General features: G+C 40.3%; 1 protein-coding gene across 1 annotated transcript in view; it reads left to right on the plus strand.

Annotated features, from left to right (window-relative positions):
• Positions 1-22,198, plus strand: part of SEMA5B (semaphorin 5B) — a 201,012-nt gene that overhangs the window by 172,724 nt on the left and 6,090 nt on the right. Inside the window, exons 17-21 of the mRNA XM_063309048.1 lie at positions 2,147-2,365; positions 3,376-3,546; positions 4,278-4,427; positions 5,519-5,563; positions 10,903-11,108. Coding sequence (XP_063165118.1) covers positions 2,147-2,365; positions 3,376-3,546; positions 4,278-4,427; positions 5,519-5,563; positions 10,903-11,108 — 791 coding nt within the window. The remainder of the gene's footprint in view (positions 1-2,146; positions 2,366-3,375; positions 3,547-4,277; positions 4,428-5,518; positions 5,564-10,902; positions 11,109-22,198) is intronic.

Here is a 22,198-nt window from a genome sequence, read left to right on the forward strand (position 1 = left end):
GTGGATGAAGCACAGGGTTGGATAAGCACCAATCAGTGCTGCTAGCAACAGAGCAGAACAAAGCCAGCTGGTGGGGATGATGGATTCTGTGAGACTGGAATGGATGAAACTCATGGGATTTAGTGGAAGCTTTGTTATAGTCTCTTAATTTCTGGGTTTATAAAGGTGCCCATCCCAAAATTCCCCAGGAATATAAGAATTACTAAGTGGAATCACTCACTGACCAGGAACATGCTACATCAAGGTATCTCAGAAGAAACTGGGGGACCCTGATTATATGCAAAAATACTGTGATCAGAATCATCTATGGTATGACATGGGTAGATTAAATCTTTTTGTTTGCCTGCTTACTGAACTTCAGTTCTTTTTGCTCATTATTTGATGAGCAGGGCCTATATTTGCAGTAATGTGCAAATCTGCAGGCTTGACTTATATATTTAAAAGAGTGAGGTTTCACTTTGTAAGAATCGTCCATGAAAAACTGTTCTATATCTTATTTGGATTTCTTTGTCATTTAGACAGCAAAACCTCTATTAACTGTCCTAATATACTTTGGAGAAGCATTCTCTCTCTAGTTCAGATGGGCTGGTAAACTGCATCCGTGGAATCTCCTGTTCGTTTGTTTGTTTAGCCATTTGCAACTAGGTAGACTTTGTTGTCAGTAACTGACCGAGAAAGACTTTTCAGGCTCATATGAAAAATTCAATTAAGAAGTCAGCTTGGTTGTGAAAAAGGCAATTTCCATGCTAGGGATCAGAAGGGAGGGATGTAAAATAAGATTATCAATATCTTATATACTTAGTATGGTATATTTTGCACAGTTTTGGTTGCTGCATTCAAAAGATATTACAGAGCTGAAAGAACCAGAAAGGCATTCAAAACAGCCAGGGGGCTGAGACAACTCAATTACAAGGAAAGATAATAATTTGTGACTTTTAGTTTAGGAAAGAAGGAATAATGGGAGAAGTATGATAGAGGCTGATATTACTCACATAACACTAAAGCCTGTTTGAAGGATAAAGAGAATTTCTTCAAATATTGCCTAATTAAGTTATGCGTAATTATGCTGCCACAAGATGTAGCAATGGTTGGCTTTAAAAGGGAGTCCGACAAATGAATGAAGGGCAATGGCTTCTGCTTCCTGTTTGTTCCCCTTATTTCTGCTGGCTGGCTATTTTGGGATCAGAATGGCAGATGAGATAGTCATGTATCTTTTATAGTGAAACTCTTAGACTTTGGCCTAGCTTTCCCCAGAGGTAATCATTCCATCTTCTTTATGATATCTTCATTAATATGAAGAGTGGAAAATTTTTATTATCATTTTGTGCTATCAAAGCATAAAAATGCAGATGGAGATCCTTTCCCTGGTGCTTACTCAGCACCAGCCATTGGCAGAAAATCAGAACTGAAACTGTCCTTGCCTTGTGAGTAATATCAAGGAAGGTGGACGTATCTTATTTAAGAGCAAATACAATTTGATCTGTGAGGAACACACTTCAGGAAGGGGAAATGGAAACTGATTCAAAATTAGGGTAGCTGATATATCAATATCTAATTAGACTACTATGATTTATTTTTATTTTTTAATTTATTTGAATTTATTATGATGGTTAGCAACTCATAATTTCTGGCTGCCCTTGTAGTCCAATTTCTAAAAACTGTAGACACCAGCCTTTCCTCTTGTCACTGACTTCCTTCTGCATATCTGTGTAAGATCAGACTACAAATCTGACTAGAAATGTATGCTGCCTGGGTAAGAGACCTCCTTCCCCTGTTTCCAGGAAAGAGAGGTGGAGAGAATATACTTTGTTTTCTGTATGGCTGGGTTTTATGGTGCCTTAGCATTGTATTAACCTCTAAAGTTTGAACTTGCTGCAGAGTCAAAAAAAGAAAAAGAGGGCCAAGGGATGATCCACAATGCTCTGCCTGCTTGAAATGGAGATGAGATGTGGTTCATTGTGTAATGACTCAAGCAGTCCCCATCTACTTCTGCAACTTTAAAGTCCCAAGAGAAAGTTGTAGTTTGTCCAATCACCAGAAGGAGGTTACATGCTCATTCGGTCAGGTTTGCCTGAATTTTCTGTATGTATATGGTTGTCCTACTTGTGTATTTAAGTCCCCACCTTTTATTTCTCTCCCCAAAAAGCTCTAGTCGATGACCTTCTGAAAAGTGGCAAGACCTCTATCCGAATTATCAATGGTGGCTGGTCCTTTTGGGGGGGATGGTCATCTTGTACCCGGGATTGTGAACTGGGCTTCAGAACCAGGAAGCGAATGTGCACCAATCCAGAACCCAAGAATGGTGGTCTTCCTTGCATAGGATCTGCAATGGAATATCAGGATTGTAACCCACATCCTTGCCCAGGTAAGCCCTTTTTCTGATTTAGCATTTAACCAAGGTCAAAGGTATTCCAAGCATTGGACCAGTTCTTTACAAAATGACTTGGTATTGTTTCACTGTATCATCCTAGTTTGCCAGGCTAGTCCAAAATATTTAGAACACTGTAACAGTATACTGCCTGCATTTAAAAACAATGTTTAAATTGTCACTGGTCCAGAATAATATCAATCCTTTCTTTACCAGGATTCGCATTTTCACACACAACACCATGCTTTGTTAATTGCAGTGGCTCATACATTAAAATGCTGATTTTAATCCTTAAAACTCTAAATTGCTTAGGGCCAGGTTTTTTTAAACATTGCTTTCTCATGTATTTACCTACTTGAACTGTTAAGATCTTCTTTTGAGGATCTTCTCTGAATTCATTGACCTAATGAAATAAAGGCAATAATGTCTTAGGCAGGATTGGGAAATACGTTCAGTTGTTGCTGAACTATCATTTCCAGCAATCCCAGCTAGCATGACTAATAAGTGCTAAAAGTTGTAATGCAGCAACATCTACAGAGCCTAGGTTTCTGATATATGCATGCATTAAAGGCAAAGTATTTTTGGTGGTAGTATCCTTGTTATTGAAAAATCTTCCAGAAAGCCTCATATGATAGCATCTTTTTTGGTACTTTCAGTGAAGATGCTTTTATTCACTCAAGTATTTTTAAATGAATATCTTACAGTCTCTTCATCTAAACATCTTCAGTGTTTTAATTATTTTTTGGTTTCAGTAATTTATAAAGTTTTATATTGTCTTAATATTTATATTTCATCTATATCTCACCTAGCAAACTTACATTAATTGGCAGCTGTATGCAATATAAAAAGTAAGGCTAAAATCTTAACAATAGTGATGTCCATATAAAAAATCATTTCACCATAGCCTTTGGTCTGTCATTATTGCAATAATGCCATTATTTGGGTTGAAGTAGATCAAACACACAGGTGAAGAAAGGCCTGTTTGTTGTGTTCTAAATCATCTACAGTGAAGGGCTCGTGGTCCTGCTGGACTCCTTGGTCTCAGTGCTCAGCAACATGTGGAGGTGGACACTACCAGCGCACTCGGTCCTGCACCAACCCAGCACCAACTAATGGGGAGGATATCTGCATTGGGCTACACACAGAGGAAGCACTGTGCAATACACACCCATGTGAAGGTAGCAAGCTCTTAATTTGCTCCTCAGGGCCTGAGAGTATGGTGCTTCCCAAGATTACTACTCTTAAATGCTCAGTATTATCTTTCCTACTGACATCCTCCAGTTGGAACTACAGAATTTCAGTCAGCTGGAGGAACATAGCTGAGCCTCATAGGCTGTCTTCTTAGCTACCGATTGTCACTTACTCTGCTGTATGAGATCTGATGCTTTAAAAGCCCATTGATGGACCATAGCTGACAGCGTTCTGTCATGCTGTCTTTAGAGTTTTTATTAAAATCAATACTTTAAAAAAATATTCAGTATGCCAGGATGAATGTAATTCTGTTGATGGCTTTGAAAGTGATGTTGAAAGCGTTAGTCCTAAAAGCATGATTTTGTACGTTGTTCATTACCAAATGGTTACAAAAACAGTTGTAGAAGGAGCATTTTATTCCAAGTTGCAACTAACAGAGGAGGTCTCCTGAAACTGAGAGCAGGTTGGATAAGGGTTTTTAGCTAACTTTGCTAAGTGAGGATGTTCTGTACAATATGTGTTAGGTGTATGTCGGAAAAGATATATTGATGATTTTATACCATGAACATGCTTTTGAACTACAACTCCTGACCTAAATGTTCAGCTAAACAACTGCATTCAAACCTTTAGTTCTGTGTTTATCTCTTATACTTTTTCCTAGCTTGACACTGAATCATCCTGCCTAATTTATCTTATTTCTGACATACATAATTTTAAGGAGGCTGGTCTGAATGGTCTGAATGGAGTTTATGTAATGAAGATAGCATCCAGTATCGTAGCCGTTTCTGTGAAATCCACAGCCCAGGATCTGTTCAGTGTGCTGGGAATAGCACACAGTACCAAGAATGTCTGTACAATGAGATCCCTGGTAGGTACAGTTTCACATGTTTCAATAGAGAGGCAAGAATCTGATCAGTTGATGAGATGTTAGGGTGAACTTCCCATATGAAAGAAGTGGTTGCTACTTTTAATATCAGTAGGATGATGTGTGCAGTAGTGGTGGGTTTATTTAGTGTTTTTTCATGTTTCATAAATTTAGATCCAAAGAAGGCATTTGGCAGAGTGAATAATATACAAATTAATACATTATTACAGAGGGTAGGTACAAAAGAAATAGAGTAATGTGGGAATAATCTATACTTTGCAGGAGTATAATAATTTTGCAAGTGGTTATGATGAGTTTTAGCTATGGTTGATTAAACCATCTTCAAGAAGTTACATGTCTGCTATAGAATTACAGCTAACTTCTATGATGGCGGGGGAGAGGATCCTGTGATTCATAAATACAAGATATTCTGCATTAGAAACGAAAATTAAGCTTGCATTAAGGTAAGATAAACTTGGACGAATCAGATCAGTGACTAACAGAGGATAGGCAGATGACAGGTAACATAAAAATAAATGGTTTTTTTGAAATACTAATGTATCTTTTCTCCAGAAATATTTCATTGCTTTGTCTGATGGCAGCAAATTTCAAGAATGCTATTATTCTTCAGTTAAAAGATGTGAAATAAATTATGTCATATGAGCTCTAAGCTTGGAGTGGGGAGGCATAAGCACAGTGTGTGCGCTATATTATGCACCTGAAACATACCATATGGCATTCAGAGGTTTTGTGAATGCAACTTGAATTGCACTACTCACTTCTTTCAGTTTTTATATATACAGTATGAACTTGTGATTTGTGCCCAGCCCTTTCCCCAACAGAATACTGTTGTATTTGAATAGTTCTCAACCTGTTCCATGTTTCTGGGGCAATCGGGGGCATGTTCTTTTCAAGACTGGTTTTTCTTTCTTTGTGTTATATTTCATTCTGTATTTTTCACCAGATCTCTGAAAGAGCCTCTTTTGCAGCAGAAATTAACTTACTGTGTACTGAGCAAAATCATTTTAATTGCCTGTACGGTGTCACAGATGACAATAATGACACTTCCCCTCCCCCTTTTTCTTTTTGTTTAGTAATCCTGCCAGCATCAAGCATTGATGAGAGCACAAACTGTGGAGGTAGAGTACAGCTAACTATAGATCTTATTTTTATCTTAACATGATTGCTCTTTTCTGGGATGCATCAACCAAACCATTAATCTGTGCAATTCACATCCCGTTGATATCCCTAATTCTGTTGGAGTCTTGTTGTCAGAGTTGGGGAGGGGAGGTTTTTTATATGGGAGTGAGATTCTCAGAATAATTAATTACCAGGGAAATCAGAGCCCTTTCTGGTGTAACTCCTTTTTCACTGAACTAGAAAGAGATTCCTTGTTTTCCTAAGTGCTCTGTTAACTGTAGAGTTGTCACTGGGTGTCATTATAAGCAAATTGTTGCTGTTCTCCAGTTCAGGTAAAATCTAGAGTTTTAGGAGAAGCATTAAAAAAAATTCTTCTGACTGGCAGATCTTAGGTTGATTCTGTAATACTTGTTACTTCTATAAAACAGGGCACATTTTAATTAGAAACCCTCAGTCCCTTAGTTATAAATTGTTGGTACATCCCATTAGTGGGCACAGCCAGTACCAAAAGTGAGCAAGTCCAAATACATTGTTACATTCAACCATTCATATCCCCTTCCATGCCTCTCTCTCTTTCCCACATACACCCCTCATTCTCTTTCTAGTTAAAATCATTAACTATCCTAGATCCTGTAATTTCATTCACTTTTCTCTATGTCCCCAAAACTAGCATTAACTAGGGATCATACCAAATACTTCCTGAAAATTGTGGCTCCTCACATTGCCACACCCTTCTAAGAAATGCCCATGTTTTCTGAAGAAATAAATTGATTTTAAGAAAGCTTCCTCAGACATTTTTTTCCATTGTAGAAAGCCCAAATACAACTGATGGCAAGGTGCTTAGCAGATGGGGAAAGTGGTCTGCTAGGAAATCAGGCACCCACCCAGGGTTACCCATGCAATGTTATCAGCTCCTCTTCCTGGGATAGTTGAGGTGTGGTCAGCTGGGAGCAGTCATATGCTCCTTCTCCAAGGCCCCACAGGGGTGGAAGACTTGGGTCATCCCTTATGCTGGTAAGCAGACAAAGCAGAGGAGAAGTAATTGGAGTCAATATATGTGATGCTTGAGGAATGGGAATGGCAGGGAATCTTCTCTGGCCTGCAAGATTGAAGTTTTTGTACTACTGATGTTCCTTCTATAGGATTTTTAAATGTGCCTCTTGTTTTAAATATTCTTTTTACATTTGCCTTTGATCTACTTACGTTGCTTGGCACAGTATTAAACCTGTTGCTGACAACAGTAAAAAATCCTAGCTTCTAAGATGTAAGAAGCTGGGGGCATCAGGATAGTTGATATAATCAGAATGCAGTAAATTTTTCAGCTGCCTATAGCAATGGGCTCTTCTTCACGAAGGTGAGATGCATCATTAGAAATCTTCCTATCGATTCCAGTAGAACCAGAACAAGGCAGCCCAAGTTAAGATCTGGGTAGCCTTAAAAAATTGGCATGTCACTAATTTTTATCTTCTAAGTTCAAGGAAAGGCATTTTCCTTGTGCAGAATCATTGCTTTGTTAGTTACCTTGTAAGTTATGACCAAAGACTTTGAAAAGGGCAGAAGAAAAATTGGCTTTTTATGTCTCCCAGCATAATCAGCTGCAAATAGCGATGGCTCCTTCCCCTCTACTTTTATTTTAGGTGGAAGTTGCTTTTTAATGCACGTGATATTCCATGACTGGTAGCAGGAAAAGAAACCTGCTTATCTACAAACAACAAACTTTATTTGGTCCTTTTAAAGTTCTGCCCATTGTTAGAGTCATAAGATATATGTGCCCAACCCTTTCAGATCAGTTTAATAAGCAGTTTCTTTCCCCAAAGAATCTTTAAATTGTAGATCTGGGATTGGGGCTGGAAATTCTCATTTATCTCACCAGACTGTAATGTCCATGACAAGTACAGGGGCATAAAACTATTATATTTTTGTAGTTACGATGCCCTTGAAAATATTTATAATATTGTGTGCTCCATTGAAGCTCTAATGTAGGGTAGAATCTGACAATGAAGCATAGAAAAAAAGATCTTCACATGCCGCAAAGATTTCCACATGAAAAAGTGTCTTTCTTTTGGGGGAGTTTTACTGCAGATTTAAAAATTGATTTAGCTGGCTCCCCACATGAGCAAGGAACTGCTCCTGTGAGAGAATTTTGAATATGTGTGTGTGAGTCGGGGGGGGGGGCAATATTCTGTTACAGAATTACAGAACGCTTGGTATTCTGTAATCCCACGTTTTCTTCAACTGATCACCCAAGGACAGCCTTACCATTTAAAGAAAGTGTATTTTTATTTTCATTTTCATGAAACTGCCTGTGATGGGTACCAAATATATCAAGACTATAATTGGCAGGAGCAGTTACGGGGACATCAAAAAGCACCTTAGATCCAAGCTTTTGTCTACCACAGTCACATTTCCTCGCAGGTCTCTTAGACACCACTTCACCTGTTCATCGTGTTCCTTCAGTCTGGGTCCTGAAAGCATTCTGACAATGAGATCACAGGGCAATATTTGCATTAGTTTTGTGCTTGGACTATGGCTGTATAGAATCTAAATCTTAATTTCTCCTCCCATGGATGGTCATTAACACAAAGTCCCTTTATTTACCTTAGGTTCATCATTGTGCATTGCTTCTGATACTTCTGCTGCCATCTATCTATCTATCTATCTATCTATCTATCTATCTATCTATCTATCTATCTATCTATCTATCTATCAAATTTGTCACTGCCCATCTCCTCCCACCATAGGGACTCTGGGCGGTTTTACCATGGTGGCTTTATTTGTTCAATTCTTCATTGACTCTGGTCAATACCTCTTAGTATCCCTCAATATTTGAAAAATATATAGCAATTATAAATTCATATTGCTCCCTGTTACAAGTAGGATCAGGGAAGAATATCATACCAAAAGCAATAAACCTGAAGGACTCCCTATAGGAACCATGGATCTTCAGATTCAACCAATGAGTATGTTATCCACTTCCTTGAAAAGTGAGACAGAAGCAAACTTGAATGTTAGAAGTACTTTGTAGTGTGTGTGAAATGAAGAATGGGCACAGTTTCTAAAACCATATTATTTCATTCTTAGTGCTTCACCAATTATAATACCCTGAAGACTTGGAGAAAGTGATATAAAATGAACATGCTTTGTTCTTGTAGACAATGGGTAGGAAATCCTGTCCTAAGTTAAACCAGTCTTCAGGCATATTTTTAACTTCATAATTCTGTAAGATCTCATTGCTTAAAAATTCTTGAACTCCTCTTTTCATTCCTTTTTTTTTCCAACTTGCTTTGGTTACCTACTGGATTTCTACAGTACAGAGGTAACTCACTGCAATGAAAATAGCTGTAATCTGTTTATCTACTGATTTGTGTTGGGAAATGTAGGAATTTTCCCTTTGAAATCTGTTTGGGGTATTTGCCAGATGATGTGAGCTTCCACCTGAGATTTTGCCCTCCCTGATTACTTAGAAATTAAAAACATACATTTAACCTGTCCTGTATGAGGGGTCCAAGCAATAGAAAATAATCAAATGAGCCAAGGTCAGGAGACAAGCCCTTATAGTAGAGCAAGGGTGTGTGTATATGTGTCTTCAAGTCAACCCTGACTCCTACAGCCTGCCTGGATAAGTTCCTGCAATTTTCTTGGCAAGATTTCAGAAGTGGTTTGCCCTTGCCTCCTTCCTAGGACTGAAAAGAGAGACTAGCCCAAGGTCACCCAGATGACTTTGTGCCTAAGATGGAGTTAGAAGTTCTCATCTCCCAGTTTCTAGCCTAGTGCCTTCACCACTCATCAAGTGGAGGAAGGCAGCAAGGATGATCAAAGGTTGACCTAGGGTCAAATATCCGTAAATCCACACAAGCCATATAGTGCATAGGCAAAGAACAGGCCACGGTTCAGATTTTGGGACTTTGGCATCATGATGAAAATAGCACCTCTTACTCCTTGGATTGTTCTTAACCCTGCTAGATCAGTAAGAATTCTGATTAATATTGTACGCCACCCAGAGTCACTTGTTGAGATGGGCAGCTATACAAACTGATTAAATAAATAAATAATTCACCAGAAGCCATTGGGGCAGCCCTCCAACTAAAATATCAGGAGTCAGCCCCTCTTTATCATCTAGTTTATTTTAGTTCTTCCTGGGCGTTTTGAGCAAACCTGAAGGCTATTTTCCCTTCTGATTAGTGAAATGTGCTTTCTGTGACAGGCACATTCTTTAGAGCCCCTTGATGAGTATTGTTTGTATGCCTCATTTTTTCAAACTGTCAGCTTTAATGTTTAGTTTCAATTTCAATCAAAGGAGAAAGAAAGGCTTTTAAAGAAAGCAAGATATGATCCCATTAACACAGAATTACGATGAGCAAACTAATAGGAAGGGAGGAAAGTGGATGCAACGTTCCAGCTGTTTTCAGAATTGTATTTTGCTTGTACCAAGGGAGCAGAAATTTTTTCTTAGGTCTTCATTCATTCCATAGCCATCCAAATACCCTTTCTTGTGGTTGTAATGTATGAGGTGTGTGTGTGTGTGGTTTTTTTTTTTATCATCAAGGGCACACTTCTTACCCAAGGATTGGCAGTTAAAATCCTAGAAAAAGACTTGAGGTATCCTCTGGAGCTACTGACACAAGCTTTGTTTAATATATTTTTGTCATACAGTTCACTTCTCCATATAAAACTGATTTTAAGGGAAGGGTAGCTGGGAGATACTGAGCCATATATACTGTACAATTCATCCATGCATACATACATGAAATTTAGAGGCCACCCAGCTCCACATCATTCTGTCCAGCTTACAGTGTTTAAAAGCAGGAGACAATAACAGCTTGGCAATCTACCCATCCGAAGGCCTGGGAGAATAGCCAAGTTTTCAGTGACTTTTGGAACGTCAAGAGGGTGGGAGCCATATGGATCTCAGGAGGGATACTGTTCCAAAGAACGCTTGCTTCCTAGGTCCCCATCGATGGAATTATTTAATCAAGGACACCTGGAGCACATCTGCTCTGCCCAATCTTACAGGATGGGCCGAAACTGTTGGAGGTAGGTGGTTCCTCAAATAACTAGGCCCTATGCCATGAAAGCCTTAAAAGATGGTAACCGGCATTGCACCCAGAGGCCAGCTGGCATCCAGTGCAGCAGTGAGTGTGGTAGTGCAGATGGGAGAGTGAGTTGTGGACAAGCATATTGTGGAAGTAGTGCCAGCGTGCTAGCAATGTATGAAAGCTTGTAATGTTTTGTTTCCAAATTGGAGTAAGAATGTTGCACCTTACAGCTGAGAAAAGTGTCGCTGTTTTGTCATTTTTGTGTCCCTGACCTTAGTATCTCTTAATACCATCTCTCCCAGGTTTTAGCCTCATCCACCTTATTGCCACAGGAATCTCCTGTTTCTTTGGCTCTAGCCTCTTAACCTTTGTGATCTACGTTTACTGTCAGCGGTGCCAGAGGCAATCTCAGGAGTCAACTGTTATCCATCCCACCACTCCCAATCATCTTCATTACAAAGGCAACTCAACTCCCAAGAATGAAAAATACACACCTATGGAATTCAAGGTAAAAGACTGTACCCATGAATTGATCTACTTTGAGCATACTATACATTTGCAGTAGAAATAGATAACCTATGACCTTCCAGACATTAATAACCTATCATTTCCAGCGTTTTTACCATGAATTATGCTGATTAGGGCTATTGGGAGTTGAAGTTCTGCAACGGAGGGCCCAGTATTCCTACTGTACCCAGTGGTTCCTAACTTTTCATGCAAATCCCTCATTTTCTTTTTACAATACACTTTTAGTTAAATTTTATGACCAGTAAAATCACGTGGCAGAGCTATCCTAACCACTGAATATGGCTTTGTCAAGTCAGAACCTACCACATGATTCTTCTGATTCTGTTGTTTATTTTGTGCCTCCTTTTCAGGCATGGCCTATTTTAGTACAGAGAGATTTGTTGTGGCTTAAAAAGCCTGTTATCCCGTAGAAGATGGCCTTGCTTTGCCCATCACCATGATTATAAACCTAGACCTGGTAATATAACTGAGACAAGTTTCTGAAGGGAAGAGCAGTAGATGTATTCATTTAGTTGTGCGGCATCCTATTAAAGGCTGAATGTTCAGGTTTGAAACCTTACCTATGCTTTCTTCCTTTTCCCTATTTTTCTATAGATAATCTTTTTCATTTCATGTAAATTCTCTCTTCATCCAAATTTTAATCAGTGTCAGAAGAGGTCAAAAAGCAGTTTCTTTTGTTCATAGGTACATATATAATAGATTTGATGGGCATAGGAAACACCATATTGATGTGACCAAATGGGTTGTTTGTTTGGTAGGCTTATTCATAAGAAAATATTCTCTACTGTGTATGAATTACCTTGGTAACCTCTTTTTCAGTTTAGCTGAAAATTTCCCTGATCAAGAAATGATCCTGGCTAGCTAACAAATGTTGCAGTAGCAATTAACAAATAATAAAGCATCCAGCATCTGTAATCAACGAAGTAACTTGAAGACAAGGGAAAATACCTCTTAAAAACAATTGATTAACTTGCAGAGATTATGGCAAAGATTACTATTCTTCGCCCTGTAGTTAAAAAACAAGTAAACAGGGAGCAGGTACAGAAAGCAGGATGCACTTAAAACCAAGTTGAGAGCCTCCTTGGAAAATCAGGCTTCCAAAGAGTGCTGATGATAGAGCAAAGCATTTCCACAGATTTTCAAGTGAATACCATTGTATGAAACCAATTTTCAAATAATGTTCAGAGCTGGAAAGTAGAGTTTGGTACATAGTAGCAATCCTTCAACCTTCCAGTCCTGTTTGCTTGAGTTTTGAAGCCTGTGAGTCCTTATTCAGGCTTCCCCTGCCCTATAGGTGCCAGATTGCACATGGAAAGTCTATCACTGCCAGCAAACAAATGGGAAGGAAACAATACATGTGTGATCAGCTGGTATGGAGGCTGGATGCATCAATAATAATTTTAGAATTTAAATGAACAAACTTTATACTGAAGAGATGCCAGGAAAACTATCACCCAGCACAGCTTCATTATATTCAGGCTGAAAGTGGAGTGTCAGCCCTTTCATCCATGTTTCGGTTCCTTTCTGTGATTTAAGGAGTTGCATATTTTTCCTCCATATAGAATGCCTGTGGGGAAAAGGCATAGCAAGAGGAAGATTACGTATCCCTACTGCTAACACCCCCGAAGAAGATTGAAACCTACCTTAGAAGCTATGAGTACACTGTTTTGTTTATGGAGATCTTGATAGACCATAAAAGGGAGTATACTGTATTGCTTTACTTTGTTTTCTCAGATGATGAAGCAGAGCTAAATACTTGAAGTCTCATAGTACACCTAGCTTGTGATCCTTACAGCTTAACAGCATATTTAGAAAAATAATTTGCTGCATCCTCCCTAAACCTTCCATATGCAAGTGGAGATTGCAGGACTGGACACTTTTTCACTCACCTTGTCTCAATTGGCTAGGCTCTAGTTAAACTAGAGCTTTTCTCCCTGATAGGGCACCTTCTTAATGCAGGAAATCATTTATAATATGGGCAGTATTGTCATTATGTGTTCCTCTTCCAGTTGTTGTTACCACCTGTGGATTTTCTTTTGTTGCTTTTAAAAATGTGTCTTAATTATACTTTTTTATTGGAAGATCCTTTGGACAGTTTTCATTAGAAAATATTGTTAAAATAGTTTGAATTTATAAATAGCATGTTTAGTTCAATTCTTTGCTGCTACCAGTAAGCACAGGGATGTGGTGGCGCTGCGGGTTAAACCGCTGAGCTGCTGAGCTTGCCTATCAGAAGGTCGGTGGTTCAAATCCGCGTGACGGGGTGAGCTCCCGTTGCTAGTCCCAGCTCCTGCCAACCTAGCAGTTCGAAAACATGCAAATGTGAATAGATTAATAGGTACCGCTTTGGTGGGCAGGTAACAGCGTTCCGTGTAGTCATGCCGGCCACATGACCACGGAAGTGCCTACGGACAAACACCGGCTCTTCGGCTTTGAAACGGAGATGAGCGCTGCCCCCTAGAGTTGGACACGACTGGACTTAATGTCAAGGGAAACCTTTACCTTTACCTTTCCAGTAAACACATAACCCCTTTGCATTAGGAAAATGGTTAAGTTACTTTCTTTGGAGAGGCCACCTTTGTATCTACTGATTGATTGATTACGTGCCATCAAGTCATTGTTGACTCCTAGCAACCACACAGATAGAGTTTCTCCATGATGATCTGTCCCTAACTTGGTCCTTCAGCTCTTCCAACAGTGCGCTCATTGCTCCTGTAACTGAGTCCATCCACCTTCTGTCTGTCATCTTCTTCTCTTTCCTTCCACCTTTCCCAGCCCTAGCGCCTTCTCCAGAATGCTGGGTCTTCACATAATGTGTCCGAAGTAGGATAATTTGAGTCTGGTTTTATATCTATGTAGACTTTTTTTAGGGTGAGAAAGCAAAACTTTTTTTTCTTTTTTCTGGAGCAAGAGCTGTATTCTCAAAAGTGGTAAGGCCAGAACAAAGTGGAAACTACCAGAAACCCCCCATCCCCTTAATTCTAGTGCTAGTTCATGCTCACTTTATAAGGCAATTTGAGTACTTTGGCAGTCCCTAATTCTGCATTAGGTTTCTAGGAGAATTTCATATGCATCACTGAGAATGAACAGAGCTGAATGTCTGGTCTTTGGGGCAATCCTCTTATGCCTGTGAGCTTTTTGTGAGATATTGTGATTTGTGGGGGAGATAATAGCTCAGTGTTTTCAGTCTACCGTAACAGGCACAAAGCCCTTCCACATCCTCCTTTTCTCTTCTAGTCCTTGACTATATGTCAGATTATCCAAGATAGGCAGGCAGGAATTTGCAAAGGGTCATAGGTGGAGAGAAGCCAGTGCTAAGGAAATTTATCCTGCTTGAACTTACGTTGAATTTAGGACTTTTCCTGATCATGACTATCTCAATAAGAAATAAACTATCTCAAAGATAGATGTCATTCATGTTTCCAGGATCATGAATATATCGATTAGCTTTGCACATAGGCAAATTCCATTGGTATTTGTGGGTGCAGCTGCAGTTAAATGACTACAGATGAAGGGTACTGTATTGTCCTTTCCTCTTTACTGAATTCTCTCCACAAATTATTCTACAGTGTTTTTGCAGGTTACAATGGCAGAAAGTTGTTTGCAAGTTAATAAGAAAACATTTTGGTTAAGCACAAATCAGAATGAATTTGGAGAATGTAAATTCTTTCAGACAAATGAAAATCTCCCCTAGCCTTCCTGCTTTCTCCCATCTCTTTCGTCTAATTAAATGCATGTTGATTGATGCAGAAAGACCATACATATCCTGTTTGTTTCAGGTACAGCTTCTTTAACTGAGATATTTCCACTGTCCTGAAAGCATTTGCTTCTTTCTGTTCCATAATCAGATGGAGTCCTTAGACACCACCAAACATTTATTTAATGCCAGGATGGTGCTCAAGGCTACACTGAGGTATCAGTATCTGTCCTAACAGTGAGACACACACTGAGACGAGGAGTAGTACTCTAATGTTTATTACTGCTACATAAACAGAATCCTAACAAACTGAATAAGTGTGGGAAAAACCCAGACATATAAACCCCAAAAGCTAAGGTGGGCCTGATCTGTGTCTCTTTGAATGGCTGCTTAATTCCTCAGTACTACGCATGTGCCTTACAGCCTGGATGGGAGCCCCTTCCTGCTCGCCATCAGTACTCATGACAGTATCATTCATAAACATGATCACCTGAATTTTGCCTCCTAGCATAGAAAAATATGCTGAGAGTAAAAGATCATGAGACAGGTGGAGAGGCCCAGGGAACGTACTTACTCAGTTATCTGGGAACAGTTTTATCCTGTTGGGTCCGAGGAAGTGGACGAGATCCTCCAGATTGTAAATGCCACCATTTGCCAATTAGATCCATGTCACTCTTGGCTGGTGAAGGCAGCTTGGGAGGTGACGTGTGGTTGTTTTCCAGATGATGGTAAATACATACTTGGGAGATGGGGTGTTCCCGTTGGCCTTTAAGGAAGCGCTGGTGCACCCCCTCCTCAAGAAACGATAGCTGGACCCTACTGTACTGGACAATTTCCATCTAGTCTCCCACCTCCCTTTTTTGGGGAAGGTGTTCGAGAAAGTGGTGGCGTTGCAGTTCCAGAGGATTCTGGATGAAATGGATTATCTAGACCCCTTTCAGGTTTCAGGCCCGGTTATGGGATGGAAACAGCATTGGTCACACTTATGGATGACCTTTGGCGGGAGCGGGATGGGGGCAGTACATCCATCCTAGCTCTTCTTGACCTCTCAGCGGCTTTTGATACCATCAACCATGGTATCCTTTTGGGGTGGCTCAGGGAGTTGGGGGTGGGCGGCGTAGTACTGCGCTGGTTCACCTCCTTCCTCCAGGGCCAGTCTCAATCGGTGGTGATAGGGAGCGAGAGATCTGGCCCGCGGCCCCTTCTTTGTGGAATGCCACAGGGCTCGGTACTCTCTCTGCTTCTTTTTAATATCTATATGAAACTGCTGGGTGAGATCATCCGTCACCACGGAGTGAGGGATCATCAGTATGTTGATGATACTCAATTATACATCTCCATCCCAGGTAACGTAAGTGATGCCATGACCACCCTCTCCAGGTGCCTGGGGGTTGTGGGGGCCTGGATGGGGAACAACAGGCTTCTGCTGGTAAGACCAAGTGGCTGTGGGTTAATGGCTCCTCGGTATCTGGGAAATTATCATCTTTGGTTCTGGATGGGGTTGCACTGCCCCAAACAGACCCAGTGTGTAACTTGGGGGTCCTTCCGGACTCACGACTCCTGCTGAAAGAGCAGGTGGCAGTTGTGGCCAGGAGGCCTTTGCTCAACTTCATGTTGTGCGCCAGTTACGCCCTTTCCTGGACTGAGAGGCCCTTTGAATGGTCACTCATGCCCTGGTCATCTCCCATATAGACTACTGTAATGTGCTCTAAATGGGGCTACCCTTGAAGAGTATCTGGAAGCTACAACTGGTCCAGAATGCAGTCACGTGAGCAATTCTAGGTGCCCCAAGGTTGGCACATGTAACACCTTTGCTACGTGAGCTGCACTGGGTTCCAATTTGCTTCCAGGTCCAATTCAAGGTATTGGTTATTAACTTTAAAGCCCTACATGGCATAGGGCCAGGTTACCTGAGGGACTGTCTCATCCCGATCACATCGACCTGCTCCACCCAGTCATGCAGAGAGGGAATGTTATGGACCCCATCTGTAAAAGAATTCCACCTGGTGGAGTCCAGGAAGTGGCCCTTCTCTGCAGTAGCCCCCACCCTCTGGAACATCTTTCCCCCGGAGGTGAGACAAGCCCCCTCACTCCTGGACTTTGAAAGACAACTAAAAACCTGGTTTTGCCAGTGTGCCTGGAGCTGGAAGGGCAATAGTCATTCCTGGGAATGGCTAGCCCCCTAGAATGGCCCTTTACACTCACGGATTGATACGGAATCTTTAGCCATCTGGATTTTAGCACATTTTATATTTTTATTGTCTATTTATATTTATGGTATTTATAATTGTATTGAATTTTATATTTTGCTTTTATTGTAAACCACCCAGAGTCCCTCCTTTTGGGGGAGATGGGTGGTGATAAAATTTGATAAACAGACAAACAAATAAATAAATCATGGGTAATAGGGATGGGGAGGGGAGTTTCCAAGAGGAAATTGGGGTGCAATTAGGCTGAGTTTAGAAAATGAGTTGTTAGGAAGTGGGTCCTTAAAGGAGAAAACTGTAGAAGAAGAGTCATGCTGGGCCACTAGTAGACGAAGTTCCATATAGAAAACTGAAGATGATGCTTAGAAATTCACTGGCAATATACATGTGAATTGGTTTTCTCCTATCATAGCTTCTCTTCTCTTAAAAGCTACAGTGTAGTAACTGCGTTATTCATGATGAAGTATCTGTTTTCCTCCACCATAGAACTGCAATCCCCAGGGTTTATTGGAAGAATGATAATGTAAATATAGTAGGAAAGTTAATATACAGTAAATGTAGATCAGAAAACTGGAGCCAGAAGATGCTGGGCATAACATCTGTAAGGGTAGGTTAAGCATCTGTTCTGAATTGGTGAGTGGAGAAAATGTGAGATGAAAAAAAGACAGGAAATAAATTATGTTTATTCTGTTTCTTTCCCTGCACAGGTGAAGAATCACCTGGTCCAGATATTGGGGGAGGGGGGTGTTGTGCTTCAGTGAAATCTAAAGGGCCCCAAGCTCTTTGCCCTATTCTACTTAGATAACAGAGTGGTAAGGTGAATACGTACTTTTGAAATTAACAGAACTTTTCATGAGTATGTGATTGTAGTCTTAATGTCATGAGCAGTGCTGAAAACTCTTCTGAAGAACTGGATTTTTCACAATAACCCCCTCTGTGTTATGAATGGCTAATGCATTAGTTGCACCACGTTGGAGATGTCCAGTTTAGGTCCCGTCAGCTTTCCAAAGGCAGAAACGAAGATGAGATTCTGCAAAGTAGGGCATCTGCTGTAATGAAGGAAGTGGAAGACAGTCGGGTTATTAGGAGACGTAGTCAATTGCGGCATTATTTAAAGGACACAGCAGAAGAATATGACTGAATTAGTTATGACTACAGCTTTTGTTTTTAATGAGAAAAAGCTGTCATCCCTATCAGTCACAACCACAACTACTGCTATAAGCTCTCCCACCCTACATTTTTCTGCTGTTTCTATAATCCTCCATTTAAGAACAAAAGGCATAAGGAGAGTAACCAGAATTAAGGAAGGACAGAATATAAATAAAAAATAATGAGAGCCTGGAGCTGATACATAGTGTGTTAAAGTAGTGGCATAAAGGACAGTGATTATTCAGGCACATACTGTACATACATACCTTTAAAGAGGGATAATACAGGTGGATATGAAACAAAGAAAAAATTAAGTGGAGCATTTGCTAAAATAAAGCGTTTAACCTGTTCAGCGGTGTTTTCAAAATGCAGATTCCTTCTTCTCTGTTTCCTGTCTCTTACAATAAAATTTGTACTTACATTCTGAAAATACGTTTTTTTCATACTGGGCTAAAGGATTTTAAAACTTTTTCATTTTGTGTGGGGGAGGATATATGGAAGGGTTGCAAACAGTGCAAGACTTATGTGGTCTATGTTTCAATCCAGAGAATCAGATTTGAACTCAATATGCAAAAATAGATCTTTTCAGCTTCAGACAAACTAGTCCCACCATTAAAGGAGCAAAATCATCTTTTGACACTCTGCGTTTGCATGTGCATGTGTCCGTGTGCGTGTGGAGCCTGGAAGGAAGGAGAAGCAGCAAGCGCCTATATTAGAGCCGTAGTATATAAGAATACAGGGATTCCAAAGATAACATTATTGCTTATTTTTCAATCATTAATATTTCCTGTTCACCAATCAGTCAAAAAGTTGATAGCATTGTTTATGCTTTAACCACAGCATTAAATAAGATTTAATTTCAAGGAGATGTTACCTGCCTGGGCATTAAGTTTCCATGAATATTAATTCAGCAGAGACAGAACTACTGTTGATGACAGTAGCCTTTCGGTGTTTTCTAGAATGAAAAAACATCTGACCCTAACTTCTCTTCTCTCCAGCACCTTCTTATTCTTTTCAATAATATTCTAGGTTCTGTTGTCAGATGTTTTAGGAAGGTAAGGAGAGCATTTTTCAAGTCATCTCCTCAGCCATTTGTGTTCATTAAATTAGCTACAATTTCTACAGCAATTTGACAGTAGCGTATTATGTTCAGCCTGAATGCATATTGTAATACAAGTTGTTTACATTGTGCATTATAATAGAATTCCTTATGTCATCATCAGCTCAGCTGGGTTGTTTGGATTGTAATAACACAAGCTATTAAAAAAACAAGCACTGCACTTCTAGCCACTGCTTTTAAATGGTCTTCCCCACTGATGCCCTCTTGATGTATTGAATTACAACTTTCACAATTCCTAGCCAGCAAGGCTGCTCTTAAAAGAGCAAGTTCCAAAAGGTCCATGTACATAATTTATGTTATAACCCCTCTGTTGTTAATGACTATAATATTCCATGGTGGCTGACTGATTTTAGTATTAAAAAGTACCAAATGATTGTATGGATCCCTTAACAGAATCTGAGTCTCCACTAAGAATGTTCAAAATGGTGAAGCCCTAGTAGGGTCAGTAGGATCGGTCCTGATAGCTCCCTGATACACTATATTCTTTGTGTGCAGATGTCTCAGGTTCGAGCCCTGACATCTGCAGTTAAAAGCTTTCATAATTGCAGATTTAGAAATTTTTTTTGTCTGAAACATTGGAAAACAGGCCAAATTAAGTAGGCTGTGGTAGGCTAGAGTGACCACTTCACTGAGAGTACAAGGCACTTTTCTAAAGCATGAATGATCAGTGCTCCCTCAAGCCTCAGATCCATCTAATCCATAATATCTATCTAGGAGTGGTTAGTCCTTTGCTTCCAAGAAGACTCAAGCAGATAACCTCCTTTCAAACCACCCCACTGTCATTTCAAGGCCCCCATTTGGAGTGCAAAACAGCCATTTCATGAGAGAGTTGGACCACTCTGATCATATTGGAAGTGTTTCAAAGCAGCATGTTTCACACTCAAAATAGTTGTGTTGAGCCCAGGAAGGGGCATTTCAAATCTGAAACATTTTGCACTGTCATAATTCTGCCTCTGTTTTCTCTACATAAAATGGCTCTGCAGAATAACCTAAACTGAAATAAACCATTGAAATGAGATCAGAAGAATTAATGAATCTTATACCTGAGTCATTGGGCTTAGATCTTACATTATATTTAGTGTCAGAGGCAATCTTAGTTTGAGTATCAGTTGCTGGAAAACATTAAGGGGAGGGTGCAGTTTTCTCACATCCAAAATGTTGGCTTTCCACAGTCTAGGATGCGGGAGAAGGTTGGCTTTTTGTGTGATCAGTACAGCTCTAAAGTACTTTCAAGGCAGTTAAATGTGTATTAGCCAAATTTGAAATATTCAGTGCAAGTACTTTTTCCACACACCATATAATTTAGTCATGGTTGCTAGTTTATAGAGGGTATAAAAAAGGGGCCATGCAATGGATACAGCACTGTTAAAAAGAAAATCACACACATTAGTGCTGGCCACATATGGAACATTCTTGGGATTGCACAGAATTCGTAAAGAAAAGATTAATCATTCTCTAGGACTTTAATGAGATTGCCCAAATAGCTACACAATTCAATTAAGGAGCACCTCAAGGAAGACCCCAGTCATTTAGGAATGCCCACATATTTAGAAAAAAAGAGCTGGGCTTTGAAATGAATGGATGAGGTTGACTTGAGTTTTAAAAATTGCAATCTGTAAAGACTTAAGCAAAGGAAATGTCAGCAGTTCTGAATTAGGCAAGATTAAGGCAGAAAAAGGGTTGTCTGTCTGTCAGTGAAACCCAGGCTTATGACTTTCATGCAAATGCAGTCCTGAGGCATAGGAAGACTGTTGACGTCTCTGTAAGGTAGCCTTCCCATCGTTGACAATATGAGACCTGTTTTCATCAGGTGAGCACAGTATGAACCCTGGCATTACACTCGCCATTGAGAGAGATTTTGCTGTAGCCAAACATACATGCCATGGGCTGGAAAACATCCTATGATTTTTTGTTTGCATATTTCTTCCAATAAGACGACCTTTTGGAGGGAAGTTGAAATCGCAGGAGGAAGAAAATCAGTGCACCTTTCAGCTCGGAAATGAGAAATAAAAGAGGATGTGATGTTTCAAACGTTGCCTGACAATATCTTGTTCCCTTGCAGATAGTCATTCTGGGTGCTCCTGCAAATAACATTTTCTCCCCTTCATTTTGCATGATAGAGAGAGCAAAGCAAGCTTTCCATTTCCAGAAGTATGTGGCTGAGCCAGGCACGTATCTGTAGATACTTGTTTTACTCCTCCATCTCTCAGAAGCGTGAGATGACACTCTCCTATCTTTTAGCTTACTCTTTCCATTCTCACCGGCTTTTTCCTTTTGCCTTCTTTTATGCCTATGCCTGGTGTAACAGACACAGTGGCCTCTCTGCGGCACGCTTCCCTTCTGCCCGGACAGTCCACACAGGCATCAAGAGGGAATTGGTACCTGGTTCGGCCACTAGTCAAAAGCTGATGAATTGCAGCAGTTTGGAAAGCCAGCAGCGATCTCTCTTTGACACCACCCTCTAAGCAGCCCAGACTGAAACCTACAGTTTTGTTACTCACGAGTTGCGTTTGGAGCAAAGGCTTTCCCCCCATTTGGGAAGCATTGACAGCTGAAGCAGCAAAGCACGTCTTCTCAAGGGGCAGAGGCTGACCTGAAAAGGAAGGGGTTTGGTGGAGGATTGAAAAAGCCTGTGGGGGGGAGAAGCTGCATCCGTTCCATGCTGTCATCTTGCAGTACTAAATAGCCCTTCCAGGGGCTTTTGAATTTGTATCATATTGGCTAGGGAGGGAAAGCAAGGATTTAGCAGTGCAGCTTAGTCAAATGCAATTGTGCCTTCCCCGGACTCCCTTTAATTGATTGAGCAGTCAGCCATGCTAGGGAGGTGTGGTTCACATGCAGTGAAATTACCCTGGCAGAGCAGTGATACATCTTGCAGAGGTGTCATTACCCTTATG

Source organism: Candoia aspera, chromosome 1, assembly GCF_035149785.1.
Source record: "Candoia aspera isolate rCanAsp1 chromosome 1, rCanAsp1.hap2, whole genome shotgun sequence".
In the NCBI taxonomy this organism is placed as follows: domain Eukaryota; kingdom Metazoa; phylum Chordata; class Lepidosauria; order Squamata; family Boidae; genus Candoia; species Candoia aspera.